At 37.2% G+C, this 17,667-nt stretch overlaps 1 protein-coding gene across 1 annotated transcript in view; it reads left to right on the forward strand.

Moving 5' to 3' along the window:
* The window catches only part of RGS12 (regulator of G protein signaling 12), a 79,381-nt gene that overhangs the window by 14,589 nt on the left and 47,125 nt on the right, over positions 1–17,667 (forward strand). The window contains exon 2 of the mRNA XM_005424734.2: positions 1,420–1,539. Within this exon, the coding sequence (XP_005424791.2) occupies positions 1,420–1,539 (120 nt within the window). The remainder of the gene's footprint in view (positions 1–1,419; positions 1,540–17,667) is intronic.

Below are 17,667 nucleotides of genomic sequence, written 5' to 3' on the forward strand. Positions count from 1 at the left end.
GAAAGAGATTTCATAGAAAAAGGGATCACTTTTAATACTGAATGAAGTTGAACTCCCAAGCCTGTTGAGGGGATGAACCCTGCTGCATACTTAGGATCCAGATTCCTGGTTTGTCTTGATAATTCTTTGAGCTTGTAAACAGAATCTCTTGAGAGCACTGGTGGTGGCCAGAGCCCAGTTGCTGTAGAATAGTGTTGTCTCCATGGGAATTAGCAAACAGGCAGACATCTCTGAGGCTGTACAATGCTCTGGCTGCTCTTCTCTGCTTTCTATGAGTAGTTGTTGGCATGAGGCTGTGAGGACGTGAAATTTGTGCTTGTTCTGATTAATGTGATGTGTATAGACTTCCCAATGAGTGATCAAAGGGAGACCAAAATATTTCAGAGCTCGGAGCACAGAAACTTGCCCAAAGGAAGAAATGAACACAAATAGAAAATTTAATACATATTACAAATCTGCCAAATGCAGAGCAATTATAAAAGTACTAATAAATATATTTTAAGCTTACTATAATGAAGAAAGATGCTGACATGAAATAGAAGGGAATTTGCTCTGATTTAAAGTCTTTTATTTTCTAAAGCAAAAAAGCATCAGTAGTCAGGGAGGAATTTTCCCCACATTAAATGTTACAGTGAAAGGAATCCAAAATTTCAGGCATATAATCACAAGGTTTTGTAATGTAGTGAGTTTATGTACATCTGCTTAGCACCAGTCACCGACTGTGCCTAATTTTAGGTTCAAGCTTACACTTTGCCATTTGGAATAAACTTGATATGTATATGCTGAGTAGCTTAACAGACATCTGGTAACTTTTTAGGGAGAAAGAGTATGATTATGGACATGAGAGAAAACAGATTTAATTATTGCAGCACCAGTTCTAGTAATGGAACATCCAAGTGAGGGAGTTGCTTTCCTCAGAACAAAAGTCCCTACAATTTTGTACGGTGTGATTTCAAAAGTTGGACTTTGCAGTAGCAAGGCTTTTAAAAAAGAGTAGTGAAAATAAGACTTTTAAAAATTTAGGGAAACGTTTCAAGAAAAGCTGTGTGAGATGATTTTTAGGATGGGAATTTCCTACAGAAAATACACATATTTTGTAATTAAATGTTTTTCAGTTAAGACAGGAAAGAGCCAGGATCATCTTGCATTTATTATTGACATGTATGTTTGCATTTTAGCAACCTAACTGATGACTCATGTTAATACAGTAAATTAATGATGAATGTTTAAGATACTTGATTTGAGACTGGAAAAGTCAACTTTAATGAATTTTAGTATTTTTTTTACTGGGGCATGGCAAATGACCAACTTGTTTTGAAATTTTGGTCCTGTTACATTTCCTTAAAATTCAGATCTCACTATGATCAGCAATGTACTAAAATTAAAGAAATAATTTAATATATATTTTCTGGTTTTTAGGGTGCAAAATTTGGACATTCAGTGGGATTAAATCAGGCTCCTCCTCCACGTTCCTCTGCTCGAAGATCATTTGGAAGATCGAAGCGATTTAGCATTACTCGCTCTCTGGATGACCTCGAGGTAATGAACTTTCACTTCAAATTTAGAAGTTAGTCTTGGAGAACTTATAGTAGATAATGCTGATAATTGCTGAAAGAAAGTTAGTAATGTATTAGTATAGTAAAGTTATTTACTATCATATGACATTTTTGTGAGGGGAATACAGATTTCAGGTATCAGCCTTTTTTGAAATTTCTTTAATAGGCTACATTGTGGCCATTCTTTCTGTGGGAAATTCTGACTTTATTTTTCATATTACAATTGGTCCTGTGTAAATCCACACAATACACTTTTGCTGATCAAAATGTTCATAATGTCTCAGAAATGAATGTATCATAATATATAGAAAAATCAAATGTTCATCATATTCTGGTTTTTGTTCAGCTGATGAATTTTGACAGCAGTTGACAAAAGGGAATTCCTAATCAACTTGGTGGTTTTGGGTCTTTTTAGGTGTAATATTATGCTATTTTACATCTGGTTTAGCATCAGCTGATGTCTGGCTCTCAAAACCATACTGGCTTGGGAGAAAAGAAGGGATGAAAAGCCATCCTGCTGTTCTACTGTAGGAATATAGCTTCATTATATCTTCACTCCTAGTGTGCCTCCTCAGGAAAACCTGAGCCACAGTGATGTGAAGGTGGATGCAGAGATTCTTCCCTCAGCCCTTTACCTTGCTTATTTGGAGGAAGGCTGGTGACTGGAAAAAACAAAAATCTGTGCAGAGCTCTTGGCACAGGAGCCATGCAATGCATACTGCACCACTTCAGCAAGGGTGGGAATGTGGCACATGGAGCCCTCCAAATGGGAAGGAGGTGTTTCAAAAGCATTTGAGATGGGAGGAGGGAAGAAGGAGACACTCTGAGTTTTCTGCTGTGGGAAAATGTAGGAAGAACAGCATTTCACTGACTGAACTAAAGGAGAAGGGAGCTCAGTGCAGTGGATGTTTAGGGAGCAGAATATATGGAGGAGCTTCTGGCATGCTTAGGGAATGCAGGTAGGAGCTGTAATTACTTATTTCTCAGATGTTTTTCTGTTTTTTTGTTTTTCATAGGGGTCTGTATTCTCTGAAGCTTTCAAGTGTCTTACTTTTTTTCTAGTTATAAAAAATACGTAATTTCTTTGCACTCATAACTTTAATACAGTAACTGCATAACTTTAAACACAACAAGAACTTCTGGATAAAGGGGTTTGGGCATCCAGCTACATTTTTCTTAATCAGAAAATTGTGGTTCTTCTAAATTGAAAAAGTTTGCTGTTACCTATATCCAGTTTTGACAGAATTTCTGCTTGCAGGAAGAGTGAATTCTCTCAGAATACCAAAGAATCCAGTGCTAACAATTCACGTGCAACAGGAAAAACATGGTTCTGTCCACAGTCTTACAGATTGAAATTTCATGCATGTTTTTTGCACATCTCATGTTTTAGGTGTTTTAAACATCAAAATAAAATTTAATTTCTGTTGTTGGAGCTGTTTCACATTGTATAAATATTCATTAAAACAGGCACTTGGGACTTTCCATTAATTTCAGAAAGATATGATAGTTACTGGCCTAAAAGATCCCTTTTCCCCTCATTATGTCCTACCTGGTATTAATTAGTGACTGTAAACAAAGTAGCACCAACAGGAGGGGTTGAGTCCATCTGTGTCCCAATGTTCTCATCGTTACTGAATTACTTTGGAAGGGGAAACTTTCATTCTAGGTCACAAGATGAACTGGACAAAGGAATGGTCTGAATTCAAATCTATATTTGGATGAATGCCCTTACTACATGTAGCTGTGTGGGTGTGGACTGTTCTCTGTCCAGCTACTTCTTTTTTCTTTGAAATCTTTTTTTTTGCTCTGCATGCTGTAAAAGAATGATATCCCAGATATCCTAGCCACCAGGAGAAACAGCAATCCAGAGAAGAATTTAAAAAGCTTTGTATGTCAAAATAAAATAATGTTGGCATGTTTTAATTTTGGTTCAAACTTCAACACTGCTGCTTCAGCACTTGTCCCAAGTACTCTTACACTATGTGGGGTAGAACATAATGTTGTTAGTACATGTTTAGTTTATTTCAGGCCGTCTATTTAGGGGCGGTGGAAGAGGAAATAACAATAGCAGGAAATTCTTAGAGACTCCACCTTTGGAATAATGACCATGAGTGTATTGTATAGGCTACTTGCTTGCTTTTGTGTTCTTTTCAGTTGTCTTGGCAGACTGGATAAAGTAATAATCCAAACATGAAATTTGGAAGTTAATATGCTTCTTTGAGCTTGTGGGTTTGATTCCTGCTGGCATCCAAATTAATCTTCTGAATTGAGCAGTGTAAGTGGGTTCCATGGAGTTTCTTTTATGGGCATTTGATGAACACTGTTCATTGCTTACAGGTCTAAAAAGGCTGTATTTGGATTTTTTGGTGAAGTATGAGCAGTGTGTGAAGCAGCAGCTGTCAGTGTTGCTGACTGCTGCCATAAGGTGGCGTGATTTCTTTGAAATTTGTTATTTATTTATTTTTAAAACTATCTGTCAAAGAATACAGCATATTCTCATAGATATTTTAATAAATAAAAACATGATTTCATGAGAAAATGTCACTTTCTCTTTTAACTTGTTAGATTACTTCTGGCTATATGTGCACATACAGAATTCTTGTAAGATTAGAATTAATGGTATAGTTGCCCCTCCTTAAATGTTTTCCTCTTAACTGCAAAAGCTGTATTATACATAGAAAAAACCAGACAAGTTTGTAGGATTAACATCTAGGTGCTGTTTTTGCTGATAGAAACTGTATACAAGATTTTTTTTAAAATGCAGGGATCGAGACGGGACGAGAGTGGAAAATTAATGGTGCATTTGTGCTATAATTGTGGTAGGGAGAATGTCTCACAAAACAGAAAATGCCCAATTTTATTTCTGATCTGTGGAAATTGTGCTTGTTCACAGCAGGTCTGATTATGATTAATTAGTCTTTAAATTGGAACTGAATTCAGAAAACGAGCATGTCTAGTATGTACCCTAGTTATGTTGTTTTCACAAGAAATGTATTTAGAAAATTTTCTTTATTAAATTACAAGAAACCTGTTTTTGTTAATAACAGATTTATCTTTTATCTAGCAATAAATTTTCCTATGTGAATAATTTGTTGTTATGAAGTAGTGTCTATTAAAAAACATGTTAACAATCTGTGATTTGCACCAATTTTACTTTTTACCATATTTGCTGATTCATATTTTCAAGGTGTAACTTAAGCTAAAAGTACCTTATGATTATTTAATATTTGGCTTAATGAGAGGGTGTGATCCTGTCTTTCTTCCCACTTTTCTTTCCTGTAGATAAATGCCACTACTCTCATCCTCTTGCACAATTCTGTTCTGGAAAAGATGTTTATAAATTTATGAACAAGTTAAAGGTGTCTCTGTGAGACTGCAGACAGTAGATCACTACCTATGTAAAAATTTACCTTAAGCACAGTTATTGTAATTCTTCTATTCATCACCAGTTTTGGTAATACTTTCAACTGTAGCCATTCCACTCATCTTTTAATTTTTGTTGACGTCTGTAAAAATGGGGGAACCTTGCAGTATTTTCTTGAAGTCAAAAAATTTAGGTTCCTCTTCACCAAGAGCATTCAAAGCTGTTTTTTCCTGAAAATAATTTTGGTACTTGTACTTTTCATATTTCTCTGTGGTTAAAAATAGGGCAGAGTAGTATAATGAGAGATATTAATCTCTTAGGGAAACAAGTGTCAAATTCTGTAAGTATTGTTAAATAATCATTTAATGCAGAGATACTTTTAAAATTAAAGATGATTTAATTCTTTGAATTCAGTATCAGGACAAGAAAATATGGCTGTTGCAGCCTTTCTTCTTGTTCTCATCCTGTTTAGGAAAGCTTAAAGCTATATTTTATATTATAAATAACATTTGTTGTATCAAATTTCTAGAGTTTAGTTATGTTTTCAAAGTTGGAATGTATCATGTATTCTTTTTAAAAATCAGTGTGAGGGCTTTTGTTAGAATGTTCCATCTTAATTATAACCATTAATAATGTAGTATTATTAGGTGTTATTATAGATAATAATGCTTGATTTTTTTCTGTTTTGTTAATTCTACTGAATCAACTTCTTTTTTGCATTTCATCTGCTTTTTGAAAGCATACAGCACATCTCTTTGGTATGAGGTTTTATACTAATGGATGACATGTCTCTGCTGGATATTAGCTTTGGCATCTGTGGGTGGCAAAACTCCCCCTAAATGCTCATTTGACTTAATAAGGAGTTTTTAAGTGGGTACCTGTTTTTGTTTGACTGATTTAAACAATCAGACAAAGCTTACACAGGGAGATACTAGCTTATGTTAGACCAACTAGTATACTAGGAAAATCAGACAAGAAGATCTAAACATGCCCCAAACTTTTCCCACCCTCTCATATGATCTAATAAAAAGTATTAACTCCCCCTGCAGAGGTTGCTTAATTAATGTTCTTAGATCATCACCATGGCCACAATGCCACCACTATGGCAAGTATAAGTGCATGTTTTAAATCAAGAGGCCTCTTCATTCTCAGCTTTTCACAGTGAATTCAAAATTTGAAAAGAATATATAGTCTTATCTCAAATTTCATCAATTAGTTAAAAAATATGTTCTACTGTGTATCCACTTTAAGAACTGCATCTTTGGTAATATTTTGTCCAAATTTTTATCTAAGATATAACCAACCAATTGGCAGTTTTGCTGTCAGCTTTCATGAAAGGGGGAGGAAAGGCCAATTGTGAAATAACAGTGCACACATGAAAAAAATCTCAATTCTTGTATGTAAAGGGCAGTATTGTATTTTAGCATGCTGATAATGAGTTCCTAAAGGTTTAATCCAGTCTCATGTGTGGGTACTCTGCAGTCTGAGTGCTAACACTGAGCAGCCCCTGAGGCTGCTGTCTTGGAAGCTTCATGGATCTCTGCCCACAGATGAGGTTCTTGTTTCTCTTTACCCTTTGCACTGCTTTTGGAGCAGTGAGAGGTGTGCTTAGTGATTTCAGACTCCCTCACTAAACTGGCTCAAACCCTCCTGCTGACCATGATGTCTGCCTGTAAATAGTGATGAAATAGCAAGTCAGTCATGGCATTACACACTGATGGTTCTACTTTGAATTACTGATGTGCTCCTGGAGCTGATCAGTGAAACATCCAGTGGTTTGTGCCAGGCATTTTTCTGCTTTGTTCAGTCCCTGTGCTGAGCAGTCCTGGCTGGAGTTGTTCACCTGCTGGGCTGCACAGTGGCCACACAGCTGTGCTGGTCAGTGAAACACAGCCAGGACATGGGGGATTGCACTCTCTGGGCTGCCATGCTGTCCAGCATCACTTGGTTTCACATTTGCTTCTCTAGACTGCTCTATTAAGAATTTCAGACTCTCCAGCCTTCGCCAGAGAATCATCCTCAGGTTTTTCCTTTGGTATGTGGGATCTTATCAGGTAGTTTATTTATATCTCTTTGAAGAAGGAAACATCATGCTAGTAGTATGCATTTTATTTTTCTTCACAGATTGTGCTCTAGCATTACTGTTAGGTTTTTGCTGGTATTTTATACTATACCATAATTTTAAAAAGATTTTCACTATCTGCTCTTAAGTGTACATCTATAGACTTTTTCATGGAAAGTTCTTGTGCTCCTGACACTGTTTTGTAGTATCTGACAAAGGTGGGTTGGTCAACAGATCAACACAGTTGTGTGCAACCTCTTTATTGTGAATTTGAGGTACTTATTTCTACATACAATCCAGAATGTTAAACTGTGCTTTTTTATCCCAGATACTCAGAATAATGGGATTTATTTTCTGTTACTTCAATTGGTGAAATGATCATCCTTCAGTCATGTTACTGTTTACTGTTTTCTCCTGCTTTTGGGTTATTTTCTTTACTTCAGATTCGGGAGAAGTTTGCCATTTAAATTTGCATGTAAGAAGCAGAGTAGTCAGAGAATGTGCTGAGAGCTGGATCTCATCTCTGCTTTTTTTGTGAGGTGCATAAGGGCAGTGCTCATCACAGCAGTGCTCACCCCATGCTGTGGTGCTTGAGAAGAAACCGACAGTGTTGCCTAGGATGGATTCCTTAGGGAATTAGGTCCCCATATGTGCAAAGGCAGTTGGGAAAGTATAGAGAAATTTCTCCTTGAGGAGGCAATCAGTAGATTGTCTGACCCTGCCACTCAAGTGCTTGTCACCATCACATTTTCTGAAAAAATCCCTTTGCCCAGGATTTTTCTCCTGGGAAACTGAGAAGCCACAGAGAAAAAGGAAAACAATATTATCTCATTTGCTTCTCCTGTGTTTTGCTGCTTTGGAATGTGGTTGGAGATTGTTTATCCAACATGTGAATTGTGTTGACTTAATGACCAATCACAGTCAGGCTGTGTCAGACTCTGAGGAGAGAGTCACGAGTTTTTCTTTAGTATCTTCTAGCCTTCTGTAGGTATCCTTTCTCTATTCTTTAGTATAGTTTAGTATATATAATATAGATCATAAAATAATAAATTAGCCTTCTAAGAACATGGAATCAGATTCATCATTCCTCCTTTCGATGGGGTCAGAGGAAATACTACACGTGCTGTCCCAGCTTTACTGGCTCCAGGCTTGGCTCTCCAGCACAAGCCCATTTCTCCCACAGAGCCAGAGACACAATATGTGCTTTCAGGTACTAGAGATAGACTTGTATTCTGTATAAATTAAATTTCTTTTAGTAGCCAGTACTGCTATTCTTAAGATGTGTGATTAAAGGGACACAGGTGAATTCACAGACTGTAAATACCTCTGCAGTTTGTGGAACTACAAGGATCAGACAGGATGAGCAAGTTCAAGTAACCACCTGAAGCTACAGAGGGGTTGCATTCCTTAGCTCAGCAGTGTAAGATACTGGGATTTGGCTTGGCTCTGTTGTTTTGGTTCTGGTTTCCTTGAGCAGTGACAGAACTGTCAATGCTCATACAAATGGAGCTCTTGTTAGGTTGACAACCTCTCAGGCGTGTCTTTCTCCCTAACCTAGCATTCTTCAAAAATGTGGCTCGCTCTCTTTGAACTGAAGCTGTTCCCTCTTCTGGGTCTGAGGCATGTGACATTAAGGCAGAATAATGCCACTATTTACTGCACTGATTCTGAAATGCAGGACTATTTGCCGCTTAAGGCTGATTCTTGCTGCAGTTTCTTATATTACATTTGTTGATTCAAGGGCATCTTTTAAGGCTCCTCCCAAGAAGGTAAGCAGTGAGGTGAAGTTACTCCAGGTAATGAGGATGAGAGCAGTCTCTGTAGATGAGACCAGGCTGCTTTTATAAGTCTGAATGACTGGGCAACAAAATGGCAGATGAAAATGTATGCAGATAAATGTAAAGTAAAACAAATGAGGCAAAATAGCTCTAGCTTCATATAACAAATGATATATATGTTTCTCAGCAGACTGTTTCTTCTCAGAAGTGAGGTCTTTGAGTTATAAGGGAGAGTTGCATGTAAACAGCAGCTCAGTACAGTAGCAATGAAGCAAAATCCTGTATTACTGAATATTACAGAAGGAATAGATGATTCCAGTGCATACAACTGTGGTTTGTTTTTCCATACCTGGTCTCTTTATTTTAAAATGTTCTGATATATTAGAAGAAGAAAAGATTTAGAAAAGTGTAAGGAAGAGTGGAAAATCATGAGTGGCATAGGAAAAGTAGTTGGGATTGATTGCTCATCTCCTTCGGGACAAGAAGTTGACACCATTAATTAAAGATAGCTGGAGCCAGGAGCAAAACAAACAGGAGAACACGACTCTTCATGTGGGAGGTGAGCTGGTCTGTGGGATGCCTCACCACTGAGTGCTGTGGATGCAAGAAATTTGCATGTCCTGGAGGGAAAGTGGACAAGTATTTGGAAAAGAGAGCCACTGGGGATTATTAAGGAGACAAGCCACACCAGGTTCAGGAAATCTCTTGAACTAAAAATACCTGGAGTCTGGGAGCATATCATCAGGGAAATGTCTGATACCTTGCCCTGTGCTGCTCGTTGGTAGGCTTCCGTGTGTGGCCACTACTGGAAACACAATCCTGGGTTTGATAAACTCATGTTCTGAACTGATTGTGTGCAGAGACGTGAGGGTGGACAGTGCCTTTCCCTGCCTGTGGAACTGTGGTGTCCTCTTGGCACAGGAGCTGTGCTGCCTTTCCCTTGCTGTGAGGTTGTTGTGAAGGGCTGCAGTACCTGCTGGTGCTGGTGCCTGCCCTGGGCACTGGGAACATTCCCTGTTTGTGCTGCAGTGCTGTGAGGATGGCTCTAGCCACTGCCCTGCCCAGAACTGCTGCTGCTGCTGCTGCTGCTGAGATTGTCCAGGCAGCTCCAGGAACGAGTGGGAATGAGGAACTGCCTGACTGGTTTGGTGTCTCTCCATCTCTGCCCTCCCTCGCTGCTCTTCCTGTTACCTGGTGTGTCTTTTGACACAATGACAAAATAATGACTAAGGAGGGGTTTTTGCTCTGTGATGACCTGGTTGATGTTTTTAAGGCTTTACTGAGTGCACTGGATTGGTATTTCTAGAGCATAATCACAAAATGCATACAGCACATATTGACAGCATCTGCAAATTGTTTCTGATTTTCACTTACACTTAAACTGCTGGGATTTTGGGTAGGAGTTTGTACCACCTAATTTTCACTGTCCTCATGCATTTATCTGTCCAGTGAAACTACAGAAACAAAAAGGAGTCAGCTAGAACTTTTATTAGAAGCTTTTTATTTACTTACTAGCATTTTTTATTCACTAGTAAATCATTAAAACATTTCACTGGTACTTCTAAAACTCAAAAGTGAAAAGCCCATCCTCAACTTCCCTCTGGACAAAGGAACTGCTGAAGGATGATGTTTAAGGATTATTTTTGGGCAGAAAGGGCATGCATTTTTTTTCTGAAAGTGCACAGATATTGCAGGTCTGTCTGGAGAGTAGGTGTGGTATTGAAAATTACGAGAGTAATGTTTCACTTGGAACATGATCCTCGTAAATGCCAATGCTCTGCTTACTCACAAGAACACAGAGAGTTGTGGTAGGATGAGATAGGTTGCACAATCTGCATACATGTGATTGTAATCACTCCAGGACACGTACCTACATGCCAGAAACTGCAAGAAGTTTGCTGTGAGTCTTACATGTTTTAACAGTATTTTTTAAAAAGTATTTTTAGATTATATTTTAATTATTTTTAGTAGAGATTGGTGGCTCTCTTCATTCAGGTAATATGCTCATCAAAGGGGAATGTATTAAAAAGGGAATACTTTGGATGAGAAAGCGATGTTGACTCAATGCTGAAACAAGTTTGGACAAACTTTTAGGACAGAGTCCTGTAGGCCCTCAGTGAATGTATTTTACATTAGCAGATTCCTCAGCAGGGCTGTTGTCTTTACAGAAGCTTTATTGTTGCACAGGACCTGCCTAAACACCATTTTGAAAGCTGCCTGTTCCTTTTGATGAGAAGATACAGAACCAGTGCTGAGGGCGGGGAATGTGCCGGGGAGGCAGGAGAATGGGAGAGGTGTTGATAGGGCAGCAGGCAGAGAAGCCTCATTTTTTTACTGGACTCTGGAAGAAGTAAATCTGTGTTCAGAAAGAGCGTAATAATAAAGTTGAAGGGGCTGTTTGTTAACAATGAGATATTAAACCATTTATACATGGAGAAAACTTTTACTGATAGTCAAGTGTCTGTAAGTATAAAGTTTTGTTTGTCTAAAGCGAGCAGAAAACAGGAATATGGTTTAATGAGTAGCCTTCCAAACTAAGAAATCTTGCAGTGAAATATGATAAATTATGCTTCTCAGGATTCAATGAGGTTTTAAAGAGACAAAGTTCGTAAGTATAAGTATTTAAGTTGACTTTCTTTATAAGCTGTTATAAAATTAAGAGTACACCATTTTTCTAGCCATGTTTAAAGTTCTTTTGCAGCATTGTATTGTTTTTAAAGTGAGTGTAGTAGATAAACTGATATTTCTCTTTTTTTATAAACCTTTCACTTAATTTTTATTATACTTGCACGTGTTTCCGTAAAGCAAAAATGTCTTTATAGATATGTTACCTTGTAATTGTTACAGTGCTTTTTTAAAACTTGTGCAGATAAAGGGATTTTTCTTCTTCCATCTGGAATTTTATCCAATAAAACAGAATCCAGATGGTGTGAGTTATTAGAATAACTGAAAATAAATGAAAGGTATTTATAGAATACAAAATTTCTGAGGTGTAGAGACTTAGATCAGTTTTGGCTTGTTGTTGCTCAGAAAACACTTATTTTCCTAGTAAAAATACTAGCTCTGTTATCAAATTTTGACATTATAGTCTTATTCTTTCTATTTATATACATCTCAGCATAAAATTGTCTTAAATGCTAGAAGTATGGCAGCAAAATTTTCATATTTTAAAATCAGGAGGGAAATAAATAATTGCAAAGCATGGGTAAAATATTATATGCATTATTTACTTAAAATATAGTAATTTTCATTCTAACTTTTACATTGATTTCCTCAAAATCTATTAATTTTTAGGGGCTACATCAGTAGTAGGAAATTCAGAAGTGACTAAATGTGTTTCAGTGATCTGTCACTTAATCATATCCTCTTTAATATGCAGTTTAAATTTAGTTTACTGTTGGACTTCAAGTTACCTTCCATTTGGATGTGCAAGTGACGCTGTTTCTGCATATTTTTATTATTGGAGAGAATTCAGTTGTCTTAAAATGTTGATCAACAGAAGGGGAAAATAAAACCAGGAATTGTTCACAAACATTTTTGCAAAAGTACAGTTTTTCAATTTTCATTTAGCAGTCATGGAGAATTATTTTTCAAGCTTTAAAATATGGCTCATAGAATTAGATTTTTTTTTTTTTTAGTGTGAATTTCTGGATGGCAAACCTTGAACTTAGTACTTGTGAATGTGCACAGGAGTGTGAGCAGTGTGGCAGACAGCAGAGGGCACTGGAGCAGTGGTTTGCATCATTCCCTTTGCTTTGCAGGATTTACTGTGAGGGAAGTCTCAGTGTCTGACAAGGCAGCTTGTACTTCACTTATTTATACACCAGCAAGTTCCAGCTAGTTTGGATTCAAAATAGTTTTGTTAATATTGCACTGGAATAGGAAGGGCTCTTATTTCAAAATTCATAGAGGGAATCCACAATGTTGTAAAGGAGAGAATCTTTCCTCTGCTCATCAGTAGCACATATGGGGTCTGTTTATTGTTGAGTAGCTGACAAATCATTGACAAAAATATATTTAGACAGATTACAGAAAATTTGGAGAATTGGGGGAAAAAACATTTTATTTTATGGCAGAGTTTTCTTAATTTATGTGTAGCCTTTTTGATGCTTCTGCTTTTTATTTCAGTAACTGGGGATCAGTGAGCTAAATCATATTCTTACAATGTGTCTGTCATGCAAGTAGTTGTTACTTTAATATGACATTAAAAAAAATCAATACTTGATGAGATTTAAGTTTTTTGGTGTTGCATTCTGCCAATGTCTCATTTAGTTTAGGACTCTCTGTGATGAGGAGCTGGTCCAGGGGATTGCCACTCTCTGGTTGCCTGGTGGTTTTTGTGTGTGTTTTCTTCTTTTAGGAGTCAGGGCTATAATAAATCCCATTAATCTTCTGACAAGTTAAAACTTATGCAGGCTCCCTGTCATTCGGTCTTTCTCTTCAGCTTTTTCTGCTCTGAAAACAAATGTACAAAAGCAAATATGAGCAGGAAGTGGAGGGAGGGTAGGAGAGAAAAACAGATCAACCTTATCTGGGGTCGCTCCCCCTTCCCACAGTTTAGCTCTTAAGCAGATGGATGTGGGTTTACAAATGTCGTCTTTGGTGGAGCTGAATAAGGCTTTTAAAGCTGTTGTACCATATTTTAACACTTCCCATTAATAGCTTTGCAAATTAGCACTCCTCCTGCTTTTGACCTTTGACCTCTGAGTTGCCTGCCCAATTTACAAATCTGCTACTCAAAATCACAAGATTTTATATCTGTAGCTGCTGAAATAAGCTGTGAAAATGTAGAGGGATATGAATTTTTTAAAGGGCTTTCAGTGCCACATGACACTTCATAGCCATGATCATTAGCTGCTGCTGCTGCCTAATTGCTAGAGCTTATTTTTCAGCGTTGGTAGAGCTGTTGTATGGAAAAAATGGGGACTTGTAATGCTTAGTTCAGCGAAACAAAATCAACAATTCTTCATGTCTGTTTAAAGGAAGGGATTATTAGGTTTACAGTGCCTAGAATGTGTAAAACATTGCCCACCCACAGTGTTCCCAGCAATGTTCACTGCAGTTGCTCCAGTGAGCTGCTGGTGTTGCAGCTACATCCCACTGTTGCATGTGGGGTCAGTTTTCTCTTATTCCTTCCTATGGGTAACATTCTCACCTGTGAGAGACTATACTTGTACAGTTTTAACCAATGTTAAAATTGTACAAGTACTTCTGGTCTTTCCAGATGATTCCTAGGGGATTTAGGTTGGGTGTTAAGTGTAAGTGCTATTGATAAAAATCATGTTTTGTGTTACCCCAAAGGGGTGTTCACAGGAAAGTTCTTCAAGCCCTTCTGATTGTGATTATTATGCACCTGATTATTTGTAATATTGTTGCCATTTGATTAAAGTATTGACAATGAAAATATATTCTGCATCCCACTTGGTTTAGTGTCAAACAAAATGCAGTATTTAAACAGCTCTGACATTTTTTCTTTATGAAGTTGCACATTTTGAATACTTTTCCACACACAGTAAAACTGTTCTGTGCAAGAACCATAGGGCACTTGCTTCTGAAATCCTAGAATAATGGAGGGTGTAATTTGTAGTTTTTAAAAGACATTTCTTCCTGTCTACCCACCCATTTGTTTCCATTGCATTTGTCATGGTATTAAATGCTTGTAGGAGCATTCCAAACTGCAGTGGTGTGCCTGTTCAAACAAGTAATCAATCAAAAAATTAACTTTCCATCACAGCAATTGGCTTATGTCTCTAAAATTCTAGTTAGAATAGGCTTCATCTGCAAGGGAATTAAATTTCTTCCCTGATCACTCTAAATTAAATTGAGAAGATTAAGTTTTTCTGTTAGCCAAGTCTCTTCATCCTAAGTGCAAAATGAAAAGATGTGCAGGCTTTTACATATTGGATGTAGCAAATCAGTCTCACCATGAAATATTGAGTAAGGGCTCCTCTCTTTTCTCATTTTCTCTCTTTGTAAGTTCCAAATAGCATTTGCCTTTTTCGCAGGGTGGTTTCTGTATTAGGGGCTCAGCCTAGGAACTGCAGGGCTGTGGGGGGTTCCACATGCTGTACTGAACAAGGGAGAAAGTTCCTCTTTCCTAAATGACTACTAGCACGTCCACCTAGGGCTTAAGGACATCCCACTGGCATAAAAATGCCCAATAATCACTCCCGGATTGCCATTCTGGTGTTTATTTTTAGCAGAAAATTGTGTTCTGATTGCTTTAAAAATAACAGCAGTGAATGATTTAGGTACTGTCAGAGTTGTGGACAGCAGCAAACTTCCTGAAATGCTGTACTTTCCATATAGAGTCTCTTGAAGACACCGCTGTCACAGGCAAGTGAATTGCACTTCCCTCTTTCATTGCAAGGAGCCTCTTTTGCTCTCTGTTCCTCAGGCTCTGTGCACAGAACTCTCTTGACATCAGCTGAGCACAGGTTCAGGTCCTGAGGGAGGAAGGGCAGAATAGAAGTTGGTTTCTGCAAGAAGAATTTTGTCTTTAGTGACAAGAGGCTTCTCCTAGGTTTAATGAAATGCTCCAAGTCTCCTTGTATTGCAGATTTTTATGTGCAGTTTACAGTATTAAGCACTGAAAAGTTGAGCAGAATGGACTATTTGAGGTCCTATTTTGTTCTGGCATGCATTATGTAAACCTCTGAAAATAGTGATTTACTATGTAAATGTTTCTCTAACTAATGTTAGGGTGATTAACTAGTGTTTTTTTGGAAACTGTCTTAGAAATCTGTTTTATTGAATACAGGACTACCATAGGGTTCAGCATCGTTTTATTTTCCTGGTTTGTTATAGGAAACGTTCTCAAATACAATCAGCATGATTTATATAAAATGATCGAGCTTTTCTGGTGAGAGATAATTGAGATCTAATCTGAATCCCTGACGAACCACAGCTTCCTGCATTGGCCTGTTGCTATTGGTAACATAAAGGGAGTAAAATAGAACTTCATGTGAAATGCCTTTAAACTTTACTGGCATGTACAGGCATGGAACAGCGTTGAATTTTTGAGTTTAATCTTTGAGAAGCCGACGTGTTAAGGAAATGCTTTTTCCATATTAAGTGAAGATGAATTTAGGAAGAGTGCTGCTAGGAAAAATAACTGCTGTTTCTTACGAGGAGCGGGTAAGTGATATGAATTATATTTAGCTAAAGCAAGGCATTGTTGTAGTGAGAAATTAGAATAGGCTATTGTTATTGGCAAGAAATTAGAGAAGACTGGGATCAGCTTCAGAATGCTTTTTGCTTAGCCTTTAAGCTTTTTTACTTTAAAGTATTTGAGTTAAAATTCCTTTGTAAATGCAAACATTGGGTTTTATTCTCAGGGAAAAGTAATATTGTTATACCAACTAGCACTGAGATTTTGGTATGTATTTATGAACTATGCACAATATGTATAAAGCTAAAAACCCAGTATGTTTATAATGTGTGCCTGTTATTTAATTATGTGCAATATATTTTCTATATGCTTTCTGTACCATTATATCAATATTATATCTTTAGGTAAGACTGTATATATTTTCTATATATCTTTATAAAAATAATTTTAGGGATGGATTTGGCACTTTAGGTGCTGTGTTTATATCTGATAAGATTGGTTTTGTTTGGGGTAAAAAGTTGAACATTTATTTCTTAAAGGAATTCAAAATGTCACATCATTTATTCTTCATATAGATTAAAATATTTGCCAAAATTATATGGAATGTATTCAGTAAAGTTATTGTACAGTAGTTGTACAGTATGTTTTTCTTCAGAACTCTTACATACAGAATGCTTTTGTGTTAACTGTTCCAAATGCAATTTGGTGGTAGAGAATTGAAAAGTGAAATTGTGTAATAGTCCTCCTTTAAGTGGCATTCTGAAGGGGCACTCGAAGAATTCTAAACAATTACATTAATTGCAATAACATTTGAAAGGAGGATAAAAAGCCTGTAATGTTGTGCTACTTTTAGGTGAGAAGTACATTTGAGATTATTTATTAGAAGGAAAAACTAGCAATAGTTGATGAGTAATGTGGCTTTATTTTTTATTTAAAATGTTATAATTGTATATACCATATTTTGAGGCACGATTTTCCTCCCCATCCAGAGTCCACTGAAGTTCATGGCATGAACTATGTTGATGCTGTAATATATTTGAAAATACATATATATCATGTAAATCCTGGAGTGATGTGACTGAAGATCTGGGGATCTGCTCATAATTCATGCCTTGGCAAAAGGAGAAGTTGCTCCAGGTGATTTAAGAAGTAGTTTGAACAAAGCTAGATGCAAACAGATGGTCAGCTGAGTGATAGGCTTTCCCTGAGATAAGTGACAGAATGGTTGAAAGTTGGCTCTTTGTACTCAGCCTATAAATCTTCAGAACCCAGCAGATTTCCTAGCATTATCCTCTATACTGAAATCATATGAGAAAATTATTTTAGAAGGTTGGTGGAGCTGGGTATGCTATTCTAACCTGAAAGGCTTATTTACAGGGACTTTATAAAATAGTGTGTGAAGTGATGTTGTACTGGGTAAGTAACATTCTGGCAGCACTCAGAGAATTCTTTGGATGCAGCAAGAAGTCAATTCCTGCATTGGAAGAAAGTGTGCTTTTGAAAGGAGACAGAGAGCTCATTTTTAATCCCTTTTATTCCAAATCTTTCTGGATGCCCAGGAAAAGAATAGATGTTTCTGTTTAGTCTGTGATTCTGTCATTGTTAGAATAGGAGAGAGAAATACATCTTCATTCTCCTTACAGATTTCACCCTCTGTGTCTCAGGAGGAGTGGGAAACAGAGATGTTTCTTGGCTCAGGAAGGCACTCACCCCCACTGTAATGGCACTGATGATTTCATGTTGCTCCATTTTATTGCTAAGGCCTGGCATTTCCCAGTATGTGTCACCCCTCAGTA

The sequence above is a fragment of the Geospiza fortis genome, unplaced genomic scaffold, assembly GCF_000277835.1.
Source record: "Geospiza fortis unplaced genomic scaffold, GeoFor_1.0 scaffold147, whole genome shotgun sequence".
In the NCBI taxonomy this organism is placed as follows: Eukaryota; Metazoa; Chordata; class Aves; order Passeriformes; family Thraupidae; genus Geospiza; species Geospiza fortis.